The following is a 25,135-nucleotide window of genomic DNA, read 5'->3' as shown; positions in this document are numbered from 1 at the left end:
TTAGCAATATTCCAGCAATATCACGGCGGGGCACACCAGAAATGGGCTTCACACATTATACCCATGTGGGGAATCGAACCAGGGTCTTCGGCTTGACGAGCAAACTATTTGTAAATAAAAGACATATACTCTTAATACTCTCAAATGAGTTTGAAAGATTTGCCAGGATGAAAATATCCTCGTCATACGCACTACTTCTGGATATTGAACTTCTCATCAAAGTTAAACTTAATAGAATAATTACTGGGTTACATAAATGTTGTACTTGCATTGGTCATTGTGGAACTGATGTACTGTAAATATCACACCCGATACTGACACTTTAACTGGAGGAATGAAGAGCCCTCTATAGACAGACAGAGCTGATACCATCTCATCATAATGACCATATTATTATTGGATAAAATTGAGCTTTTTGTGTTTACCATACTTCCTACAACTGGAACAAGTTTTTATCAAATATCTTCCATGGCCTTTCTATTTCTACTACAATACTGTAAGTAAAAGAGTTAACTAGAAATGGGGCCTAGCTGATTTTGGCATGTAGTCACACTATGATGGGACCATGGGAGAGCAAAAACAACCAGGGATGTGGAAATCTTAAAATGTAAGTCTGCTCCACGCGCTACACAAAAATGCTTGTTCAAAGACAACTTGTACTTTTTTTAATTAGGGAATGTTTTTTAATCATGAATCTGCCCTTTTGCAACAAAGTCAACCAGGGTTAGAACTTAACACTAGCCATGGGCTGGGATAGTGCAATGTTTTAACATTACAAGGGCATTTTATCATTACCTGGGCCCCGTTCCTCAAAGCGATCTTAGCACTACGGTGATCATAAACCTATGTTAAAGTATGGGACTTACGATCACCTTAGTGCTAAGATCGCTTTGAGGAACGGAGCCCTGGCCTAATAAATATTTTGAGTTCAGTTCTTCAGATAATCATGAATAGAAAGGACTTAATAACGCTGATACTATAGACGCATATTTGCTTAACTAGCTAATCAATCAATTGTTATTGTTATGTCTTTCTTATAACAAACAGGTCTAAAACAGTGAGCTGAACATTGAGCAAGATGTGAAGATTTAGTGGATTAATGAGACATTATCCCCAGTAAGACCAGCTAAGAAGAAATTCCCAAGTAGTGCAGGTTGGAACCCACAAGTTAAGGATACATATGGTCCTAAAGCCATCATTAGTTGGTTTACAAAAGACTTGACCTAAAAAAGTAGGTGGTTTAAATTGTCAAAATTAGTACCATTACTAATGAATGAAAAACAAACAAGTTTTGACATGGCAAGATAATGGAAGATATTTCCTTGTTTTGTTTCTGTTAGAATAAAGATTTTTATACATATTATTCACCATTTCCTACAAACAGCGGTGATAAAATGGGTGGTTTTTCCATTTCCCCTAATTGTAAAACAGTCTTCCAAGAATCCTTTGTCAAAAGTTATTTTTCTTCTTTTGAATTTAAGTATTTTTCAGGGTTAAAAAAAAAGAATATCAGGTCTTACAAAGAAAGGAAAATAATAGAAGCCAAACTAGAATTCGAAGCCACCTCATTGCTAAGGGACACAACTCTGCACTGCAAGTTGCAGACCCTTGGATAACCTGTTCAGATGTATGGAAATTTGAATTTTTCAAAATATGTGACATGTTAGTTCCACATCCCTGAGATCAACATACACTGTTTATCTTATGTCATGATTAAGAGTGTTTGCACCCATACTTCAATTCTACACACTGTCCCAGTCTCACTCTACATTTGTTAAAAAATAGTCCTGAACATTATTTGGATAGAGGAAGCCATGCTGAAGAACGGTTGAACATGATGAACCATAAAGACATTATGTAAAGTGCATTGAAATGAGACTTGAGAGTACACTGCTCATTAACACCTCCACTCTTATCTTGTAGTGTATTGTTTGGCTGGTGTACCTGGTTCAATAGTAAACAGTTTGTGCTAGGTCAACAAATTAACAAACTCGTAGTAAAGACTGTGTTATGTTGTGATGAGGCAGGTAACACAGAGCCGAGACGGACCTATGCAGTCATCATGACAGAAAGCACCACATTTCTTGCACATAACCATAGCCTTGAGACTGCAGGCACACGATGAAGGATTAATTGTCGGCGTGCCTTCAGACACGGAAGTCGCTGTGACCGTCGTTCCAACCGCCGTTGATGTAAGCGGCTGCAACATCACGGTAGTCATGTTTGAAGCAGCGGTTATCATTTGCACATTAGGTATTGCTGAGGTTGTTGCCATTATTGACACTTTTGGGTTGGCAAGTAAGTTAGCCACTTGGGTCTCCACGCTATTTGATACAATGGAAGATGTCACTGGCTGGGCACTGCTAGCCGTAGTAGTCTGGTTGCTTCGAAGGGCGACAGTCTGCACACTGAAGCTTCCAGACACTACCGACTGTGGGTTGGGCTTACTATTGCCTTTCCCCACAATAGAAGCAGGTCGAACTACGTAGCGTGGAGACCCTTCACGACCTGCTTGAGTAGGAGTGCCAGCTTTGGATAAAAAATTAACTTCTTCAGAACTTAAGTTGAGGCTTACTTCTCCCTGATTGCTTCCCGTCTGATTCGAGGCGTCACCTCCAACGCTCGCCGATCTCACAATTGTCACAACTTCTGGTTTGTTCTGAGTAGGCGGAGCGCTAGAGGCTCGAGGAGGCGTGCTGCTGGCCAACATCGCCCGTAGATTCTCGTGTGTGAGGACGCACCGGACACCAGATGAAGTCCCACTGGTGTACACCTTGCCTGTAGTGGCGGATGAAGCTTGAACCGAGTTGGTCAGTGTTCTTGTACTGTTTGCACCAGCACAAGTTACCACAGTGCTGGAGGGAGCACTCACAACCAGCACCGTGTTTGGATCTAAAGAATTATTGGATGTCACAATCAGAATCTGTTTCCCTTCTGTGTTCCCAGCTGAAGTGACTGATGGGACCGTCAATACCCTGGTAGGAGATGCTGTTCCGGAGGTCAGCGATGCTGCAGGACTTGCGGTCGATCGACTTGCTTCTCCATCTGATGGGACGCTTTGATCTGACTGACTGCCAGACTGAGAGAACAGCAGTTTGGAGGCACTCATTTGGCTCTGTTGCGGCCCAGTTGCAGGACCAGGACTGTTCACTTTCACAATACTTTTCTCATATTCAGCCTGACATATAGCCAATGATCTTTGTAAATTGATACCATTATTGGGTTCGGTCTTAACAGGGGTTGCAGTTTTGGAAGGTGTCTTTGGCCGTCCGGTGGAGGTTAACAAGATATTGGGATGATTCTTGGATAGGGCAGGACTCAAGGATGGTGCTGGGCGTTGCTCAGTTGTAGTAGGCACAACTGTAGCAGCCGCCTGCTGAGCACGGGCACGTGTCTGTGCCTTTATCTGAGCCAATGTCCTTGTTTGAGCCTGGGCTGGGACTCTCCCCACAGGGGGACTAGGACTTGTCAACAGGCTCCGTACTGATGAGTTTTGGGACACATTAGTCGAAGACCTGGTCTGAGGTGGAGAGATGATTGACACAGTTGTCTGAGCTTTAGCAGCTTGAGTTCGAGCTTTGATCTGAGCTAAAGTCCTAGTCTGCCCAGCGACCTTAATAATTCCCGGGGTTGTAACAACAGAACCAGTTTGAACAGACTTAGCACACGAAACGTCAACAACCTCTGGAGGAGTGTTCGTTAAAGCTGTCCGTAACGGACTGACCGGTTCAGCTGACTGTGACTTCTGACTCCGAGCAGCCTCAGTCTGAGCCTTGATCTGAGCCAGTGTCTTAGCCTGAGCTTGCCGCTGACTGGGTGACAATCTTTGCTTCTTGGCTGGCGTTGGGCTTACTTCAGCTTTGTCTACTTTGGTCGTTGAAGCTGCAGCATTGGCTGTGGTGGATGTGACGGTTGCAGTCACTGTTGTTGAGACAGTGGTCAGCAGTCCCACCTGGGCACTGGATGCTGTAGAATTGCTGTTGGTTATACTATGTGATCCGGCTGGCATCACTGACTCCACACTTGCTGCTACGGCTTTGGATAATGACTTGTGGCGCAACATGGACGACACCAACATGCTTCGTTTATGGGCTGTATTCTTCTTGGCAGCAGGCACGGAGTTCACAGGCTTGATAGGCGATGGACCAGTTGCTTTCGGTACATCCTTTAATATCCTGCAAGAGACAAAAATGTGTGTCATCATGTTAAATAAAAACTTTAAAAATTTATCTATAGACAGGATCTATAAAGTTGATAATATCAAATGTTTGTTTGTTGTTTAATGCCACACTCAGCTATATTCCAGCTATATCTATTTGGTCACCGCTTACAACCGGCAGAGGTTCCTGGGGACCAGTATTAACCCCGAATCCCAATGGGGATAATATCAAATGAATTCAAACTGAAATATAAGTTTCAGTTCAAAGCAACAAATACAACCAAGGACTGTTGGTAAAGTTAGTGAGGTTTGACGTTTTGAACAGTAAACTGTTATACAAAGGTGTGTCAGCTTAATGTGGGATGTATGCCCAAAGTGACTCAGATCATAGAATTTTTCCAAGTTGGTAAAAACCCATGGGCACGAATGGAGGTGTTAGTACATCAAGGATCTTTAAGGGAGAATCAAGCATTTATGCCCACAATCAGCAGATACTGCCACAATGAAGGGACACAACTCTACACAGTAAGTTGTGGTGTATTAGACCACCAAGCCACTCAGTTAAAGAACACTCATCTCTAAGCCCTAACATTTAAATACTGTATATGAACTAATATTTTCATCTCTAAAACCAATCTTGCCACTAATAAATAGTTGGAACTTGATATTCTGAATTACATAAACTAATCTATAATAATGATGATAACTAGACAAATATATGGAACATCTTTTACTCACCTTTGTCCCCAGAAAGTCTCAAAATGTTTAGCCTGAAACATGACAATTTCATTTGTTAGGGTCGTTACATTTTGAAACTAGTTTTATACTATTCCCGCAAAAACTAAAGAATTCCCAAATGCAATAAACGTATAAGACCCGGGAATATATGACACAGATACATAACAAATGACATGGAACCATTATGTAACCCGTGCAAAGGGACTTTCTTGTACAGACCTATGGGTAAGGGGAGATAATGTTCAAATTATCTCCCTTTACACAATTAGAATCAATTACAATACAAACAATAAAATGTCATAGAATGATGAGTAAACTTATGAAACAGTTCTCAAGCCATTGTCAAAGAGCGCTTATTAAGTACAAATACTCGCTGCAGGAACATACTGTTTATTATAATAACAGACACTGTCTAAACTCCTCACCTTCCAAGGGTCAAGTTTGGTCTGTTCCTTCTCCTCTTCTTGCTTCAAGCGTTGCATGTTTTCTGGAGTAAATTCACCTGAAACAAACAGAATTCCTGTCAGCAGGTTCTCACTGCACACAACATATTGTTTCCCAAACACATACATAGTGAAAATGGATGCAAACAGATGTTACCATGGTTACCAAGTTCTGGTGCCACGAAAAAGTTTGGTTGTTTGACTCATGGAAACTGATCAAAATAGTTAATTACATGTTGATACACACTACTGACATTTCTATTCTGGAATGAAAAACACTCAAGGTTCAGCGTGTTAATGGTAGATTCTCTTCAGTTTTACATTATAATCCCCATCTTTTATAGGATCCAGGCTCTGAGTATGTTCAATGATGTGCATCAGCAAAGTTCAAGTGAAGTGTACCACATATCACTGCTAGACATTATTACAGAGAGTCTTCTAGACTCTTAAACAGATAGACGCAGCGAAATCCCTGCAGTCATACAAACACAAACCCTGCTGACAGACTATCTGAAAGGTAAAACTGTTCTAATGAAACCAACTGCAATGATGAGCTCCCTATCAAAGAATCAAAGCAATCTATTGTGTTACAATTGTATGTTTCAAAGGGTGAAGACTAAGTACTCTCTCTCTCACCTTCTGATAGCCTTTCTCTCCACTCCTGTTGTGCTTTGGCAAAGAACTCATTATTCAATGCTGTTGGACTGATGCTGCATAAAAACAATCAAGATTCAGTTTTAATATTCAATATATAATCCTTATTTCACAGTTTCCAAAAATGAAAAGTATGAAATTTTAGTATAAATTTTATATTTATACACTTATCTTATCTCACACTATACATTTCTTCTTCTTCGATCCTATGTGGAAACATGCTAGAACCATGTTATCAGCTTCTAAAACAAAAAACACTCACCCGAACACACCCCAGCATCCCTATGGTTACTGACCAAACAACTGGGTCAATTACGTGCTCCGTGCATGGCAACCTTACATGAACTGACCTCTGTCTCTACCAACTCATTCTCTTTCATAGAGCCATCAGGCTAAGGGAACTGAGATGAGGGGGTGGTCAGGTGGGCAGATCGCATGTGAGATAGGATAAAATTTCATTTTTTTTTGTAAACTTAACCTATCTCACACTATGCATCTTATCGCCCGGTTGGACGGTAGCCGCAGATTCCCTAGCCTGTATAGACTAAAACCATGAGATATACACGAGGAAGCAGGATCTAAACAGTGCAATAAGTAAAAACTAAAACACTGCCAAGTGCCTGAAAGACATCAACTCATGAGCGGGGAAAACACACGAACAACCGGTGATACCGATACGTTAATCAAACTAAACTGCATGAGATCTGGGATACATGCCGAACATATTTTCACATACGTAATCATTCATTAATCGACCGTGTACCTGTACACACAAGCCATACAGCCAACGACTTGAAATTGATAATGGACCGGTATCGACTCTTCAAACAGGGCGCAGCACTATCTCCGACGCACAATAGGGTGCAACTGTTTGGCATCTCTTTTAACGCTTCATTAAAGATTCGAGTGACATGCACCCAACCAGGACGAGAAGAGAAACGATCGACAACATCCATAAGAGGATCTTTGAACCGATAGCCTACTTTACAAATACTCAAGTGGTACAAAGGTTTGGGACATCATTTGGATTGGCTGCGCCTTGTGGAGACTTCCAGGTTGAAGACTAAAGTTTCTACAGACGAGTTAATCCACCCTAGAAAAGGGAACTGGGTCTGGGTAAACCTCTAACAATCAAAAACAATCAACACCAAAGTTAATGTTCAAAGACTTATTTAGTATAGATACCTGTAAAGGTCAGGAACAAGCTTATATGACGTCATCTGTGTTTTTTGGCATGCGACAGTTGTTGCACTAAGAGCAAAGGGCTGAGCTTGTGGAGACCCTGGACATCAGTGACTGAAATGCCCCGAGTGAATAGTGAGGCGAAAAGCATCAGACTTCCAGAAGCACCATTTCATGATAGCGGAGAGGGTGCAGTTACTGTGTATGGCGGAAGCACCTCTCGTGAGGGTTGGACATTGCAGGTGGAGGCAACCTAGCAAATGTATAGGCCCGGAGTATGATGGAATGAAGCAAAAATGAGAGCATTTTACAGGAAATCTCAGTGCCCGACCCAGTCAACAGGGAATGATGAGTCCCTTCTGAAAGTTGGTATCTTTCTGAACTTCCTGATAGGCCTCCTGTGTCCGGTCGAGCGAGAAGGTGATGAGACGACAACAGGAGTTGATACAGCCTGGGTCAAAACTGGTCATCCCAGATACAGTGCTGTAGCACACCACGGCAATGAAAAGCTGTGACTGAGCTGGTGTGATGGGATAGTAGATCGAGAAGAACGCTCATGATTTTCTCCTAGATGAGGAGCACCATACTTCTAACTTAGGCATCCTCTTGATGGGAGATGGAGGCAGAAAGAGCTTCTGTTGCAGACACAATAGATGAAACGAGTGGCAAAGTATGACGCACCATCGAGTTCAAATGTGTAAGTTCTCAATTTAGACGAAAGTTCCGAGCACTGTAGGAGAGCCTTCGAAAGTGCCTGAATGAATGAGTCAAACTTGCAAGAAGAATCGGTGTAGGGGCACTAGATTCCGGAGTAGCTGAACTGGGAGGATCCCCACCCGGAGACTTCTGTACGGAGAGAGTGGATGCGAGAATAGCCACTTCTACAATCTAAATACAGTGACGGATGTCTATCCTTAGGGGGAGGGGACCGATGACGGTCTTTGTGATGAGATTGTTGTAGAAGGACGACAAACTGGAGATTGACTACAGCCTGCAGCCAAACAATTATCCCAGTAACCCGGCGGGTATGGGTAACCAGGTCAAGAATAATATGAATCCCTATGGGGAAGGTAGCCCTCCCACCAACACGGGTCATCTGAGTGTGTCATTTCGAGTACAGTCCCAATCTCTGCAATCCAAGTGTTGATGGTGGTAATCAAGACAAGGTTAAGGATCCCTGTAATAGGACGAATCTGTACAGGCATACAAGGGTAATTAAACTGGGCAGCGGTCACCGGAGGCCGACCAGGCACTCGAATCACACGGAGCGTGCAAAGAGGCCCGGCGATCTGGAGAGTGGAAAACTTGATCATTATAGCAACCTAGCAAATGTATAGGCCCGGAGTATGATGGAATGAAGCAAAAATGAGAGCATTTTACAGGAAATCTCAGTGCCCGACCCAGTCAACAGGGAATGATGAGTCCCTTCTGAAAGTTGGTATCTTTCTGAACCTTCTGATAGGCCTCCTGTGTCCGGTCGAGCGAGAAGGTGATGAGACGACAACAGGAGTTGATACAGCCTGGGTCAAAACTGGTCATCCCAGATACAGTGCTGTAGCACACCACGGCAATGAAAAGCTGTGACTGAGCTGGTGTGATGGGATAGTAGATCGAGAAGAACGCTCTTGATTTTCTCCTAGATGAGGAGCACCATACTTCTAACTAAGGCATCCTCTTGATGGGAGATGGAGGCAGAAAGAGCTTCTGTTGCAGACACAATAGATGAAACGAGTGGCAAAGTATGACGCACCATCGAGTTCAAATGTGTAAGTTCTCAATTTAGACGAAAGTTCCGAGCACTGTAGGAGAGCCTTCGAAAGTGCCTGAATGAATGAGTCAAACTTGCAAGAAGAATCGGTGTAGGGGCACTAGATTCCGGAGTAGCTGAACTGGGAGGATCCCCACCCGGAGACTTCTGTACGGAGAGAGTGTATGCGAGAATGGCCACTTCTACAATCTAAATACAGTGACGGGATGTCTATCCTCAGGGGGAGGGGACCGATGACGGTCTTTGTGATGAGATTGTTGTAGAAGGACGACAAACTGGAGATTGACTACAGCCTGCAGCCAAACAATTATCCCAGTAACCCGGCGGGTATGGGTAACCAGGTCAAGAATAATATGAATCCCTATGGGGAAGGTAGCCCTCCCACCAACACGGGTCATCTGAGTGTGTCATTCCGAGTACAGTCCCAATCTCTGCAATCCAAGTGTTGATGGTGGTAATCAAGACAAGGTTAAGGATCCCTGTAATAGGACGAATCTGTACAGACATACAAGGGTAATTAAACTGGGCAGCGGTCACCGGAGGCCGACCAGGCACTCGAATCACACGGAGCGTGCAAAGAGGCCCGGCGATCTGGAGAGTGGAAAACTTGATCATTATCATTTGATCATTGAGCAGGGGAGCAGGAGCATCACCCCATTTGGCGATTCCAAGAGGCTTTCTTTCCACAATCCTTAGAGGGACATTCAAGAGCATGGAATCAGAGCGGCCAATGAGCAGAGGACATGCTGTCGTAGAACGGTCAGACGAACTGACTTCCCTCACACTGAGTCGAGAACAGAAGCAGGATCGACCGCCACCATTGACTACACAGTCGTCGAAGAACAGAACACGTAGTAGACCGAACGTCTGAAGGGAGAGGCTTAGGCTTTGTCGTGGGGGGTCAAGTTGTGTGAAGACATGGTCAGTCAAGAAACACACTGAACGTAGCTTGTCCCTCCCCCTCTCCAAAACCATCATATTTGGGTTCAAGAAAGACCAGGAGTTGGCAGAGATACACAGGTGATCAGTTCATCAGGTCATGTAAGGTTGCCATGCAAGAGAGCATGTAATTGACCCAGTTGTTGGTTAATAACTATAGGGTTGCTGGGGTGTGTTCAAATGAATGTTTATGCTTTAGAAGCAGGAAACATGGTTCAAGCATGTTTTACACAAAGGTATGCAGAAGATGAAATAATAAAGAAATATAAAAGTAGTAATAAGTTTTCAGTTTGCAAAATCTTTCCACAAACAACATGCAAATAGTAGTAAAAGCATAAATATAAATTTCTTGTTTTCAAGTCATCTACAACTATCAATCAGTCCTGTTCTCACATGAATCCTAAGTCATCCTACCTGAGTGAGTTCTCTGTGTCGGGTAGTTTGTCACACTCAGGCAGCAGTGTGATGAGTTTGTACCGGTATGCAGCAGGCAGCATGTTGAAAGTGTCATAGTTTAGTAATGCCTGCAAAACAGAAGAATCACGATGTAATCAGCCTTGTCTGGAATGGAAAGTAAAGAAGAACGTCTACTCGCCCGAATAGTGATAATAATTCCCACCTCCAAATTTTTGAAATTCTACTAACCCTTAGGATATCTTAAACATCAACAAAACTGGTCGGGCTGTCTGGCTAGTCCTAATTTCCATCTTTGTTGTGATAAATGATTACCAGGCTGACAGGTATGTTGTCTCCACACAGACTAAAATTTCTCAGTCTGAAGCTAATTTCTAACTATGTTTCCGCAAGCAACAACAGATGGACCAAGAAGAATTTACCATGTGTGATTATGATGTGAACAAATGTTTTTCATAAGGAAATATTTGTCAACCCATTGTCCACATATATAATTGTGAGCAATTACATCCTGATGATAACTGGGCATGCTATACTCAGCAGTCGTCGACTTCAGCTACTTGTTAGAGGTCTGAGTCAAGTAAAATTCTGTTCAGTCTAGTAAACTCGGCTAAGAACAGACTATATGAATGTACTAAAACTTAAACAAAGAGCCAAGTTCAGGCTTCCAGAATTTGCACAGACTGTCTCAGGAATTTGCCTTTTGTATGCAAATTTGGGATAAATATATTTGTTCTCTAAAATTGGTACTTTTTTAAAATTATTATTTTAGGAGGTATTTTAACATTACATTTTAACATTGCATTCCATATATTATTAATAATGTCAAATGAAGACTTTTCCTCTTTTATGGTCTTGTAATCAGTGGAATACAAGCCATTAGCTGTGGCTATATTCACATTAAATACGACAATTATAATTCCCAGCCTCTGAGGTCTAGATAAGCCCTGATACATTGATTGTGCCAATACCTTGAGGTTTGTGTTTACAAGGATGGAGTCTGGCGTCATGTCAATGCAGCCCTCCTTTGTCTGGGCTATCTGCGCAGCTATACTCTTCCTCTTGTTGGACCGCTTGCGTGGCTGAAAATTGATTTTAATGTTTTATGAATGGATGCGATTATTTATTCAGTAACATTGGTTTAACCTAATACATTCACTTAAACATATAACAAAATACTTAAAATCTGTAAAGTTTAGTGAACAGGAAAATACTGCAAAAACTAAGAGCAGCACTCATAACAGTTTCATGACACAGTAATGTTTGCAGCAGGGATCCAGAAACCAGTCTGTGCACCGGACTTGTCCGGTTGTGACTGCAAAATGTCTGATCAGAAAAAATAGTCTTTTTCATAGACTCATTGGCCAAATACCTGCCACATACTGCTACCTGATAAACTAAATGGTGACGTGATTGGATACTGCCAAGCCACTTAGCCAATCAAATTGTTGGGCTTAGCTAAAGCACTGGAAGGGAGCTAACTCTATACCAAGTTGATAACATTCAATATGCAGTCAAGAGTGTGCCAAAGTCAATATAGGCATAATGTCCAAAATATTTACATTTTCACTCTTAATTAGCGTTTGTTTGGAGTAACAGTTATTAAAACAAATATTTAAGGTATTATCAATATTTTTTGCTCAGTGCATGACTTTGATCTATGAGTGAGTGAGTGAGTGAGTGAGTGAGTGAGTACGGTTTTACGCCACTTTTAGCAATATTCCAGCAATATCACGGCGTGGGACACCAGAAATGGGCTTCACACATTGTACCCATGTCGGAAATCGAAACCGGGTCTTCGGCGTGACGAGCGAACGCTTTAACCACTAGGCTACCCGACCGCCCCGACTTTGATCTATGCTTGTATGGGGAAGTAAAACATCATGATCCACTGATGCACTGATGTGTATTGTCCCACCACCTCCACATCAGATGACAGGTGACCTCACCAATAGCTATCTATCTTTGATCCCTGTTGCAGTACAACTATCAAATAAGCACTTCTTGTTTGAATCCCTTTTCGGGTTTGATAAAACCAACATGCTCAATGCAAGACAACCTTAAAACAGTCCCACGTCTGTAGCTACATTAATAAGGAAATCATATGCACTTCCAGTTTATGACTGTGACCCTAATATTCTGCCCAAATACATGATCTTACGACTGAAATGATGCAACATGTTCGAGAGTACTAGCCTATGACAAGAAATAGATGTTATAAACAGACACAGTAAATATCCCCAATAAGGGAAATAAGCCCAAGATAAAGGAACCAGTCAACACATGGTAAACATGGGACCAAGATAAAGGTACCAGTCAACACATGGTAAACATGGGACATAGATAAAGGTACCAGTCAACACATGGTAAACATGGGACATAGATAAAGGTACCAGTCAACACATGGTAAACATGGGACATAGATAAAGGTACCAGTCAACACATGGTAAACATGGGACCAAGATAAAGGTACCAGTCAACACATGGTAAACATGGGACCAAGATAAAGGTACCAGTCAACACGTGGTAAACATGGGACCAAGATAAAGGTACCAGTCAACACATGGTAAATATGGGACCAAGATAAAGGTACCAGTCAACACATAGTAAACATGGGACATAGATAAAGGTACCAGTCAACACATGGTAAACATGGGACATAGATAAAGGTACCAGTCAACACATGGTAAACATGGGACCAAGATAAAGGTACCAGTCAACACATGGTAAACATGGGACATAGATAAAGGTACCAGTCAACACATGGTAAACATGGGACCAAGATAAATGTACCAGTCAACACATGGTAAACATGGGACCAAGATAAAGGTACCAGTCAACACATAGTAAACATGGGACATAGATAAAGGTACCAGTCAACACATGGTAAACATGGGACCAAGATAAAGGTACCAGTCAACACATGGTAAACATGGGACCAAGATAAAGGTACCAGTCAACACATGGTAAACATGGGACATAGATAAAGGTACCAGTCAACACATGGTAAACATGGGACCAAGATAAAGGTACCAGTCAACACATGGTAAACATGGGACCAAGATAAAGGTACCAGTCAACACATGGTAAACATGGGACCAAGATAAAGGTACCAGTCAACACATGGTAAATATGGGACATAGATAAAGGTACCAGTCAACACATGGTAAACATGGGACCAAGATAAAGGTACCAGTCAACACATGGTAAACATGGGACATAGATAAAGGTACCAGTCAACACATGGTAAACATGGGACCAAGATAAAGGTACCAGTCAACACATGGTAAACATGGGACATAGATAAAGGTACCAGTCAACACATGGTAAACATGGGACATAGATAAAGGAACCAGTCAACACATGGTAAACATGGGACATAGATAAAGGAACCAGTCAACACATGGTAAACATGGGACCAAGATAAAGGTACCAGTCAACACATGGTAAACATGGGACATAGATAAAGGTACCAGTCAACACATGGTAAACATGGGACATAGATAAAGTTACCAGTCAACACATGGTAAACATGGGAAATGGACAAATGACAGCTGAATCATGGATTTTAACTTCTTTACTTTTTCAGTGCACTGTTTTGGCATTGTGTGAAAAAAGTAAGTTAATTTGTCTTCATTCATACTACAGCTACAATGCCACTGAACGATGGAAACTGGACACACTGCCATACCTTCATACTAAACTGAGTGGAGGCCAGAAGATCCCGGAGAGTCTGTGTTTTGTTGGGGGAGGCGTGACCTAGCAGGCCACCAATGGCAGAGGCTGTCTGGTTGTTGTTGACCTTTGTGGGGCCATTCTTCTCTGCCTGTTGACCCTGGCCGGACCTAGTCCCTGTGCCCCCAGTCTGGCTGCTGGATGACGATGCTGCATTGTTTAGTGTGGGTGAGAAGCTCACCTTTGCTGCAAATGACAATATTACATACATCACGGTTCACACTGACTTTTCTGACATGGACCCATACAGCACAATGTTTAAATGCCCCATTGTATTTGAAAATGTGGGCCTTTTTTTTAATTTAGGGGCTAAAAGCACAAGGCACTACTTTGGCATTATCCTTGATACCTATATATTAATTGGTTGCTGTACAGCAGAAAATAAAGTGTTTTATGTTTATCATATATTGACAACCTTGATATCGGGTTTAACCATGTTAACATACTTATTACTTAAGAAAAAATGAATAAGACAAGAAACTATTCCTGTTTGATATTACGACGGAAACCTTTGTTTTTGTGCATGGTGCGCACATAACTGGGGTACCACCTAAAATGAAAACTGAACTGATGCTATTATACTGTGTAATGATTATCAGTGTTCAAAATCAAGCCTTAGACTTTGGGGGTGCCTAGAAAGATACTTAAGCAGAAATCCTAAAGACTCTTGGAGCCTCCTCAAACCAATTCTATCTAGGACACTAAGAGAAGCGATAGAAGTTAGCACTTGTCCTTTAGTCCTTGCTAAACTGCCCAGTCGTTAAGGTACCATAAGGACGAGTAGAAATTTGCCATTTTGAAGTGTTTTGCTATGTTATCATTGAGAACTTGTGGACTAAAAATGTTAGTTTCTGTAGCAGCTGACATTCATCAAAGGTCAAATAAACCTTTCAATGTAATACTTCCCCATTGGGTTAACATGGTTGTGGTGAGTGAATGAGTCATTATTGTTTAACACTTGATCAGCAAATCATGCAGCTATCCATAGCTTGTTGAAAGACGTGTAAATGTAGTCAGCAGAAAGAGTGAGTGAGTATGGTTTTACGCCACTTTTAACAATATTCCAGCAATATCACGGCGGAGGACACACATTGTACCCATGTCGGAAATCGAAACCGGGTCGACGGCGCGACGAGCGAACGCTTTAACCACTAGGCTACCCGGCCGCCCCTCAGCAGAAAGAGACAGTCAGCACCTTAAATTAGGGCAAGTTGATTATCGGAAACACGTCACTTTTCTTAGGCATCATTTTTTTATCCCGATTTTGGTCTTACCTTTTTTTGTGCGAAGAGACTGCCTGATGCTCCTGCCTCCGGCTCCCAACGTGACACTTGATCCGCTTCCTGAAGTGCTGGGCTCCATTGTAGTCCATGACAAGTCTGCACGGCTCCCTTGTAACCTTGACAACTCAGGTCATACTCAAGTCTGGAAAAATAAGTTAGGATATAAGAATAAAAGTCAAGGTGACGTCATAACTGTAATGATAAAATTGTAATTTCTAGGGGTCGGGACGGGATGGAGAGATGCACATACTTTTGTTTCCTCAAAATATTCATTTTCCCTAAAACCCCTAAAAATGCTTCATAATCTTTTTCAGAATGTGTCCAGCATAGGACCAGCAATACCTAATAAAACTTATAATATATTACAGACATCTGACTACAAATATAGAATGCAGCACAATGATCATGATCTGGAAAAAAATGTTATTCCTAGCAGGATAAAATCAACATAGAAACTGTTTCAATAGGCGTCCTTTACAGATAAATATGCAAATATAAAATGTCAGGTAATATTTTTAGTGTTCATAAAAAACCTGTCAACATGGTCAATGTCCTTGTCTATCATGGTCTATTGTCGTTTGATCAAAATAATAGTCTTAAGATACCAAAAATCTAAATCTAAAATGGGAGTAGGTGAGAAGGTTTAGCAATTTCAGTCAGGATATCAGTTCCCATACATGTGCTTGACCTATGCGGCATGGAGTCTCCTCCCAAAATAAGACCAGTTGTGTATGGCTTCCCTTTGACAAAGGGCAATTACTCTAGCTGACAGACTGATAGATTAACAAAAATCACTGACAAAGTTGAAAAATTGTAGACAATTGTCTTTTAGCCCTTATGGTAGCTACATCACTGTCAAAATTTCATGTGGAATGATAATGACTGTTGTCACTGTCTGACTGATTATTCATTGACATTGTAACATAAGATTTCAATGCATACATTCCAGGACAACTTGCAATGTTTAGATACCATTTGTGAGAGAAGTTTATAGATAAAATGGTTATCACGCTTGTGTGTTTAGGAATAATAAATATCCAAGGCTCGCTAAATACAATGTTTGTTCCTAATGCAGGATACTTACCATCCCAAAACACACAAGCACACAACCTCTCTCTCTATATATATGCTAAGGCTAAAATCTCGTGAAAGATGCTGAAAGCAATTTCAGACTGGTACTAGGCACAAAAGCCTTTGGCACAGACTACAAACATATGCAAGTCAACCACACCTTCGAATTTACTTTCCCTCTTCCTCTTACCGGTAGTCTTAAATTGCTCAGTTCAAATAGGAGCATAAATATTCATGTCAGTCATGCCTGGATAATCAGATTAAAATATCATCCTGTTGAATCAACTTGAATGTGAGGTGTTTACAGCCAGCATCAACCACAAATATTTAGCAGCCACTTGCAGTGTAAGGCATAAGCATCTAAGCTACAGCAAATTTTGCATGTTCTGAGGAATACAGTGTTAAAAAATGGTGTTGTGTGAGTGTGTCATCTTCTGGTGATCCTCTTGAACACTTAACATTATGGTTATGACAAGGACACCTTGAACTTTCATATTTAATGCACAACCCTGGAAATACATGCTTTGGTGTATCTGGGTATCGCTTGGGATTTGAGATGATACTAGGGATGCAAACTGGCACAAAGCCACCTCCTGAGTCAGTTTGTGTAATGTTAACGGTATCCCGAGAGGCTAGTACAATTTCAGCCTTTTTAGGCATTTTTCTTGTGTTGTTATCACTACAGGGGCTAGCAAGTGTTCCAAGTGAAGATAAGTTCCTGCAATTCGATCCTGATAAAGGAGCATTGACCATGTTGAATCAATACATATGTAGCACTGTTAAGCCATGTTATCTGTTTCTGGAGTTGAAACTGATCTTAATCAAGCATAATCCATCAATAATCAATTATCATCAGAATGAAGAAAAAGAAGAAAAAGAAGCTGGCTTGCAAAGGGTAATTCATTTTACACCAACCTAACCAAGGGAATAATGCTAAGTAAAAAGGGCTGGCCTACAACATGTACAATGAGGGGCAGTTACTAATCAAGCTGAACCAGAGCATAACTGCATGACCACCGATCATAGTTAGATCATAATGACACACAATACCAGTGTTCCCGCTGGCTTTTGAAACTGCCAGTCCTTGTGGACTGACATCTCTAAAAATTACCAGTCCTCCCTAATTTTTGCGAGTCCCAACTTTCAACAAATAAAAAAACATATGGAACTTATTTGGTTTTAATTCTTGCAACATCATGTTCAATGCAAAGATGTCATCTCTGAAGTAACTCAGTTCGATCTATACGCCATCCACACAAACTTCAGTCACAATTTTCTCTTCTTTTTTATATATTTCGAGACAAGTCACTACAAATGGATATTTAACCTAGAAATAGACAAGGGTGAAGCCTGATGCTAAAAGACAAGCCGACTTGAACATCACCGATGTTTTGTTCAACAACAAATATTAATAAATAGAGGTTATCACGCGAGTGTGTTTTGGGATGGTAAATATCCTGCATTAGGAATAAACATTCAATTTAGCGAGCCTTGGCGAGCTAAATACATAGTGTTTATTCCTAATACAGGATATTTACCATCCCTAAACACACAAGCGTGATAACCTCTTTATCATATAATGTCATTCTTCAATTCTGTGCTTGAAAATCGCTTCCCCTCACTCACAAACATTACCTAAACATTGCGAGTTTTCCTGGAATGTGCGCATTAATATTTATTATGTCACAGGGTAGGTGATGTGTCAGTCGGACAGTGACAGTAGCCAATATAGTTCAAACTGAAATCTGTTTCTTATACAGTGGTGAAGCAACATATACGCAAAACAACAATTGTTTTTACTTGCCTTTCGCGACAATCCATCGGTCTGTCTGCTAGAGTAACTGCCCTTTGTCAAAGGGAAGCTACTCTAACCCTAGTCTATGAGACATCACGGCCAGTGATTGTTCACAGTCGGCCTGGTCTGTCATAAGAAGTATACACAGCGCCAAAACGAAACAAGGTAACAATTCATACATATTTCGCCTAAACCCAACTATTTTTATTTGTGGAAAAGGTTTCAAGCCACAGAGGTCTACAAGCACAGATATGGCTACTGATCCCGCTTGGCTAGGCCTAGTGCCCTCGCAAAATTGTTTCGAAATTTATATCTCCAAAGTTGCCCAAACTTATAAAATGCCTTAGTTACGTCGCAGTTCGACACTGACTTTCAGTATATAAGACTGTTTTTTTAAATAATTGTATCAATTATACCTGTAGTTTATCCGGATTCACGATGGTTAATTCTGACTTGATCGCCGAATGACAAGTGCGACACCATGTTTGTTTATAAACACTGAAAGTAGTCCCTACTTGACCTTTGATATTTGCATCTCTATCCGCATATGACCCCAACGGATATCGTTTTTATCTGTTGGCTTTATCCTGCCAAGAAACCTACCCATTATATGATAAAGGTATTTTATTTGCCGGTCCACAGGGACTGTCAGTCACATGAATTACCAGTCCAAGCCTATTTTTACTGGTAAATGGGAACGCTGAATACACCACAAAATGTAACTAATTGTAAGCACCCCTATCTACATTAGACACCTCTTATCACAAGCATAGGACGCTTGGAGCTATTCTACTCTAAAATCCCCACTGTGGTGAACAGACAGTAGGTAAGGCTTAAAGGGCAAGTTCACACGGAAATGAACCATTTTTTCTTGTACTTTTTCCACATTAAAAATGTGTTAACATAGAAGTGTCATAGACAAAAGTATAAAAACATCATATTTAATTAACATATTTATTGCACTAAAACGATTTATATTTTTCACATTTACCATGTTTACCAAGTGTTCTATTTCCATAACAAAAACACCATGGCTTATGCCCCTTGCAATATGACGTCATTGGTGCCAATTGATAAACATTATGATGTCATCATGCTTTGTTAGAGCCGCTTCACGTGGTGTAGGTACAGTTTTGTGATTCTAGCATCTTAGATGCCAGCCAGAATTGTGTTATGCTGAGTCACCATTGCGCCGGAGTGTGTCGTAGACCATGTTGTTTAACCGCAAACTGGTCCTTGATATCTTTTGCGTTGAGAATAGACAGGGACCCAGTTGAATTGGCACCAATTACGTCATAATCTAAGGGGGATAACTCAGGCCTATTTCGCTTGTAAAATGAAGGCCTCATAACGGCATATCACTTTCACACTATTGTGAGCTTCCTACTTTCACTGTGAAAAAAAATGAGTGTATATTTTCAAACACAGATACTAACTAATTCTAAAATTGCGTTTTGTTTAGAAAAAGAAAGAAAGTGATTTTTGTGTGTACACTTCCCCTTTAACACTGATGTGAACAGACATGGTTATATCACATGATCACAGTGTGTCAGCATGGAAGTGAAACCTGAAGTAATCAGCGAATCATGGCAAGGACGCGGGAAACAAATGCGCTGCATAGTGTCAGGGACATCTGTAATCATGTTTCAACTTCGGATTCTTCGTATACTAAGCTTAAAATAGTTAAAACAGTGTCATATCAGTGAAATATTGATACTTCATCACAGCTTAATTATCATAATTATTCATCAAATTATAAATAACTAAAATTACCAGAGGAAACAAGCTGACATTCAAACATCTTTTCTAAGACATCCAATCTCATTAGCCAAATCAGATCTTTTACGGTGATACGATATATCCCTCTGCAGGATTGGTTGGTTTGTTGTTTTTCCGCTGCACTCAGCAATATTCCAGCTATATGGCGGCGGTCAGTAAATAATCGAGTCTGGACCAGACAATCCAGTGATTGATATCATGAGCATCGATCCACGCAATTGGGATCGATGACATGCATCAACCAAGTCAGGGACCTGACCACACGATCCTGTTGCTCGCCTCTTGTGACAAGCACAGTCGCCATGTGTTGCTGAAGACCTTTTCTAACCCGGATCTTCACGGGTCCCCCCTGCATGAAGATCCGAGGACATCTCAATAGGTTGTGCTAAGCATGTTAGGTGAAGTATCCAATAAGCATGTTCACCTAATCAGCACAGAGGCTCTTAAGTTCACAGTATGAGTTAGCAAAGCTTTCAGACAAGCATATCTGATTGACAAATCTCAAAATATAAACTGGGAGTTCTGAAAGTAAATAACAATAGGCATGCTATGATATTGTTGTGGATAGTGCACAAAGCGCCATGGCATCTACACCCAAAAAGGAGTGCTATAAGGGTATATTTGCGTTCAAAAGGTTTTTTTAAAAGCTAAGATCGAAATTTACGGATCAAGGTGGTTAAGAAATATAGTCGAATCATTTCAGAAAGCTAACATCTGATTAATTCAAGATCCCAATCATCCTTCATTTAGACTTGGGGGGGCACAGTTCACCAGGTGCTTCTCTCATGAATGTGTCCTTTCGGGATGTCATGATACGACTAACCCCCAAAATGATATGAATCTCTTAACTTAATCCGCTGTAATTTAGCATGAATTTTTATATTTTACACAAACACTGCAAAAAAGACATGAAACTTCCTGAATATCTGGTCTGGTATTTGAAATTAAAAATGTCGCATTTCAATTGATACAGTAATTTTCAGATAAAACAAGTGTCAACACCAGTTAGAAAAGACAAGAACAGATTCTAAGTCTCAAAACTATGTACATTGCACAATGTATATACAGTATAGATTATTAAAGATAAAATATTACATAAAATGTAGGTAGGATCCATTTTGCCAAGTCATTCCTTTGCGTTTATAAATGTTCCATGAGTGAAATGATAAGTGATTAAAATATGAATCGAAACAGGATTAAAATATGAATTGATACAGGTAACACTGGGTAAACATTGTACCACATATCGTATCATCTGAGAATATTATTGATGCATCACTATATCGGTGAACCGGGACATCCCTTGTGTTCCTGGATGTTCACACAGAGAGGTATTATTCTTGTTGTCTCAAACTGTATCAAAGTAAAAGATCTGATATTAATGAGATTGTAACTTATAAATGTAAGGCATCTGACAGCATTGCTGCTATCATCTAGGCAATTACATTGTTCATATAGCAGCACATTTATCACTGTTTATTCTGTACCAAATCACACCTCCTGTAACTCCAAACTGTGGGAAATATAACAACCTTGTTTCTAGTGGTTGGACGATACATTTGTGCATTGGCGGATCGAGTTTTATTTTTTCTCGACACAAATTCACAAAGCATAGCCACAACTGTGATGTAGACAAGTTTGGTTTCATGATGAGTCACATTTTATAAATTGCAGATGATAGAAGTTGTGCTCACAGGCATCACAGGGATCGTTATGCACGAAACTTCATGCAGGAAGTGGACAGATTTGGTGGTGGCAGTGTGATGATGTGGGCAGCCATCTCCTACACTGGTAGAACAGACTTGGTGCAAGTTCTGGGGAATTTAACAGCACAACATAGCACGGCCCTCCAGATCTCTAGATTAAAACCCAATCGAACATTTATGGGATGCACTGGATCAACGACTGTGAGCATGTCAGCAACAACCACAGAGCCTCCCACAGTTGGTACAAGCACTGCAGGCAGAGTGGATAAACATTACCCAGGCCATATTCAGGATCTGACTGCTCCCATGAGACAACGATGCCAGTCTGTTTTGGATTCTAATGGTGGCAATACAATCTATCAGATCTATTGAGAATCTAAAGGTCCATGCATGCCATATGGAACATGGGTCAATGACAATGATGTGTGCTAATTTTGAACAATCGATTACCATCTGTTTATTATTTATATCATCTCCAAAATATACATCTAATATCACTTTCGCGTTTCGTTTCGAGTATACATGGGTTGGTCTTTTTTTTCAAGTTTCCTTTCCTTAGGTGTTTTATGAAAAAACTATAACATTATTTGAACAATGTTATCATTCTAACAGATCCTAAACACAGTTTAACATGCTACATGGAACATGTTTTGTTCCAAAACACCAGTGGAACAAATCAACATTAGGACCACTCAATATCCTCATTGCACACATTGCATCTGATTGAATTTATAATTAGGTTGGTGTGATTCACCTATGTACCAATACATTTAGGAGATAAACATACTGTGTTTTCAATGTAGAGCTAGGTTACCTGTAGATTTAACCCCGCTAAATTGAATTTGGAGCCAATGTCATTCTACCATGACTAAATAAAACGCAAACTCTTTGGTGTCAGCAAATATACTGAGTGAAGCGGCATGGGTTGAGTTCAGTGTTTTGAGTGGGTTATCGATCTGAATTACAGAATGACCCAACAAAATATGGTGCTGTATATACTCAAGCAGTTTGTTTACACCGTAATACTTCACTCGAACATATGACAGGCATTGAAAGCATATAAGCGCGGCAGCTTGGTAAGCTAACATGAGGTGGGCATCCCTAAAGAAAACAAAGCAAGCAAAAAATATGACGTCACAGTTGTATATAGAAAAGTGCCAAAATTTCAAGCTCTGTTGTCTCCAAAACGTAAATACATCCCCTTTGTAGATTTCTGACGTGTTTTTCTGCACGAAATGTATTGCCACAAATCCTTTGAATATTGTAGTAACCGCATCTGTGCATTTTATAACCTGAAATTGTAGATATAGTTATTTAAATATGCCTACCGACAATGACTGAAAATAGTACTATTCTATGAATATTAGCTTCCACGGTGATGCAGCCGTCAAACCAGCTGTTTCAATCAGAGGGGGTTTATTGTGATTTAATAGCCTCTGATTGACCAATCAGAATCGAGTAAATTCAAAATTCATGGTAGAATGTGTACTTACGCCTGATGATCAGATAACATATGCCTACCAATGTTTTAATTCATGTTCTAATTCTGAATTGAGAAACCGGGCCTGACAACAATTTCGGCTAGTGTTATCTTACTGCCTGTCACATGAGAAAATACTGAATCATGATTCCATAACTACCATTAACATGATTAGAACTAGTCTGAATTTACCAGCCATGCAAATTATCCGGTTAAGAGAAACTGATTGAAGATAACAGTGGCTCTTGTCAGTCGGGCCACAAGGAAAAATTCAAGCAAAACAAGCATCACAATTCATATTGTATCATGACTCAAGAATACTACACTGATACGCATAACTGACACCTCTCCCAAATAACAATTAGACCTGGTTACGATATTCTGGTTGGGACACCAAATTCTATTTTCTTGTATTTTTGACAGCATTGAATCGTTACAATACAATCATGACAATACAGACATGTGATTCTGAAAACTCAGTTGATAATCTTATCGCTTAGTTTTTCGCAGATTTACCATGTTTACATATTGCTTGGATCATGTGTATGAAGAAATTTTAGTTTTGTGGTTTAGTTTCAAATTCGTAACAATTATGACTAACTTGGGTTAGTTAGCAGCTATGGGCATAATGATGGGAATGATGAGTGAGGTATGTGTATCACGACCACCTTATGATTTATTATTATGACAAGACAATGCTAAACATGCATGTTCTTCAACTTTGTCAGTTTTCCAAACGTCACAGACACCTGCTTATTTAATTTACTTTGATTGCGAAATAATACGCTCAATTGATTCATTTTTTGTGTGGATACCTATATGATACAATGTAATGTCCAGAACAAAGGTTTCAGTTATAAGCAACTTTAATGAAAAGCTCAGAACTTATCGACATGATCAATCAACTTTTGTACATAATCATGATAATGAGGAGAGTTGTAAAATCTAGTATGAGGGGCAAGTTGTCTATTGGCTTCCCATACACTAGTAGTAACACTAAAGTAAAATTAATACATTCTTTTGTAATTTATACCATGTCATACTACCCTAAGAAACATAATATCTGTACATCTGGACATTGAAATGCCAGCTGTCATCCATGTCACCTGGTCATTTGATAACATATTCTGCATGAAACATGAAATATAATAGAGTATGAAGGGTAGACATGGTAGAGGTGATATACATTGTACGCTACTTAGGCATGTCAACTGGTATTATTGTTAATCCTCATTTATTTCACTTGCTCCAATTTTCACATTGTTCGAAGCACTATGACTAATATCCATCACCATGTAAACATTCTAGCTGCTGTAGTGTGAAAAACATGCATCATCTACATAGCTACATGCAGCAACAGCACCATCAACACTGACAAAGTGGTTAACTTCTATGTAGGATATTAATATCAATGAGTATGATGACATTCATGAAAAGCCCAGACAAAACAAATTTCCTCTGGAGCTGGCAAAGTCAGAAACCTACGGCATGTTTTGGCAATAATTTAAGACCAAAAATCTTTTCGAGTTGACAAATATTTAGTTGGAAAACGCAATCAAAATGCAAAATGCAATGCACATCACCTGCAGAATGCTATCGGATATTGATCAGGTGAACCGTTGTTTAATCATTTCTGAAGACGCATTTCGATCAATATGCCGACAAAGACAAAATATAATACGTAACGGCAAATTGCGGCATTTTTTCTGCCACTTTGAAAGTTTTGATAGAGTAATTCTTGATAATATTGGCGGAAACTGTTGCATGAAAAACGTTGCAATTTGGGCCTTGCGTGTGTGTAAATAAATGCAAAAATCTGGCTATAAAACTCACAGTTGTGGCAATCAGAGAGTTAATCTTGTTTCTTTGAAAACTAATTTTTCAGTATTTATCCGTTATAGCTGGAAATGCTTGATAGATTCCACAATACAGGACAAAACTTTGTTGTTTATCTGCTTAGAAGTTGTGTGATCACCGCCATTTTCCTAG

At 40.3% G+C, this 25,135-nt stretch overlaps 1 protein-coding gene across 1 annotated transcript; it reads right to left on the bottom strand.

Annotated features, from left to right (window-relative positions):
* Positions 1 to 864: 864 nt before the first annotated feature.
* LOC139478579 (polycomb group protein Asx-like) lies at positions 865 to 25,127 on the bottom strand. Its single transcript, XM_071261118.1, has 9 exons — positions 24,980 to 25,127; positions 15,307 to 15,457; positions 13,989 to 14,218; positions 11,269 to 11,379; positions 10,298 to 10,407; positions 5,977 to 6,050; positions 5,323 to 5,399; positions 4,898 to 4,929; positions 865 to 4,175 (listed from the first exon to the last, which is right to left on the bottom strand). Exons 2-9 carry the CDS (start codon positions 15,392 to 15,394, stop codon positions 2,009 to 2,011), a joined length of 2,889 nt encoding a protein of 962 aa, XP_071117219.1. The 5' UTR covers positions 15,395 to 15,457; positions 24,980 to 25,127; the 3' UTR covers positions 865 to 2,008.
* Between the last annotated feature and the right edge of the window lie 8 nt (positions 25,128 to 25,135).

This window comes from Haliotis cracherodii, unplaced genomic scaffold (genome assembly GCF_022045235.1).
Source record: "Haliotis cracherodii isolate W230 unplaced genomic scaffold, xgHalCrac1.p SCAF_4, whole genome shotgun sequence".
Lineage (NCBI taxonomy): Eukaryota > Metazoa > Mollusca > Gastropoda > Lepetellida > Haliotidae > Haliotis > Haliotis cracherodii.
The sequence above is the reverse complement of the archived record's forward strand: the minus strand, read 5'-3'. Positions and strand labels throughout refer to the sequence as shown.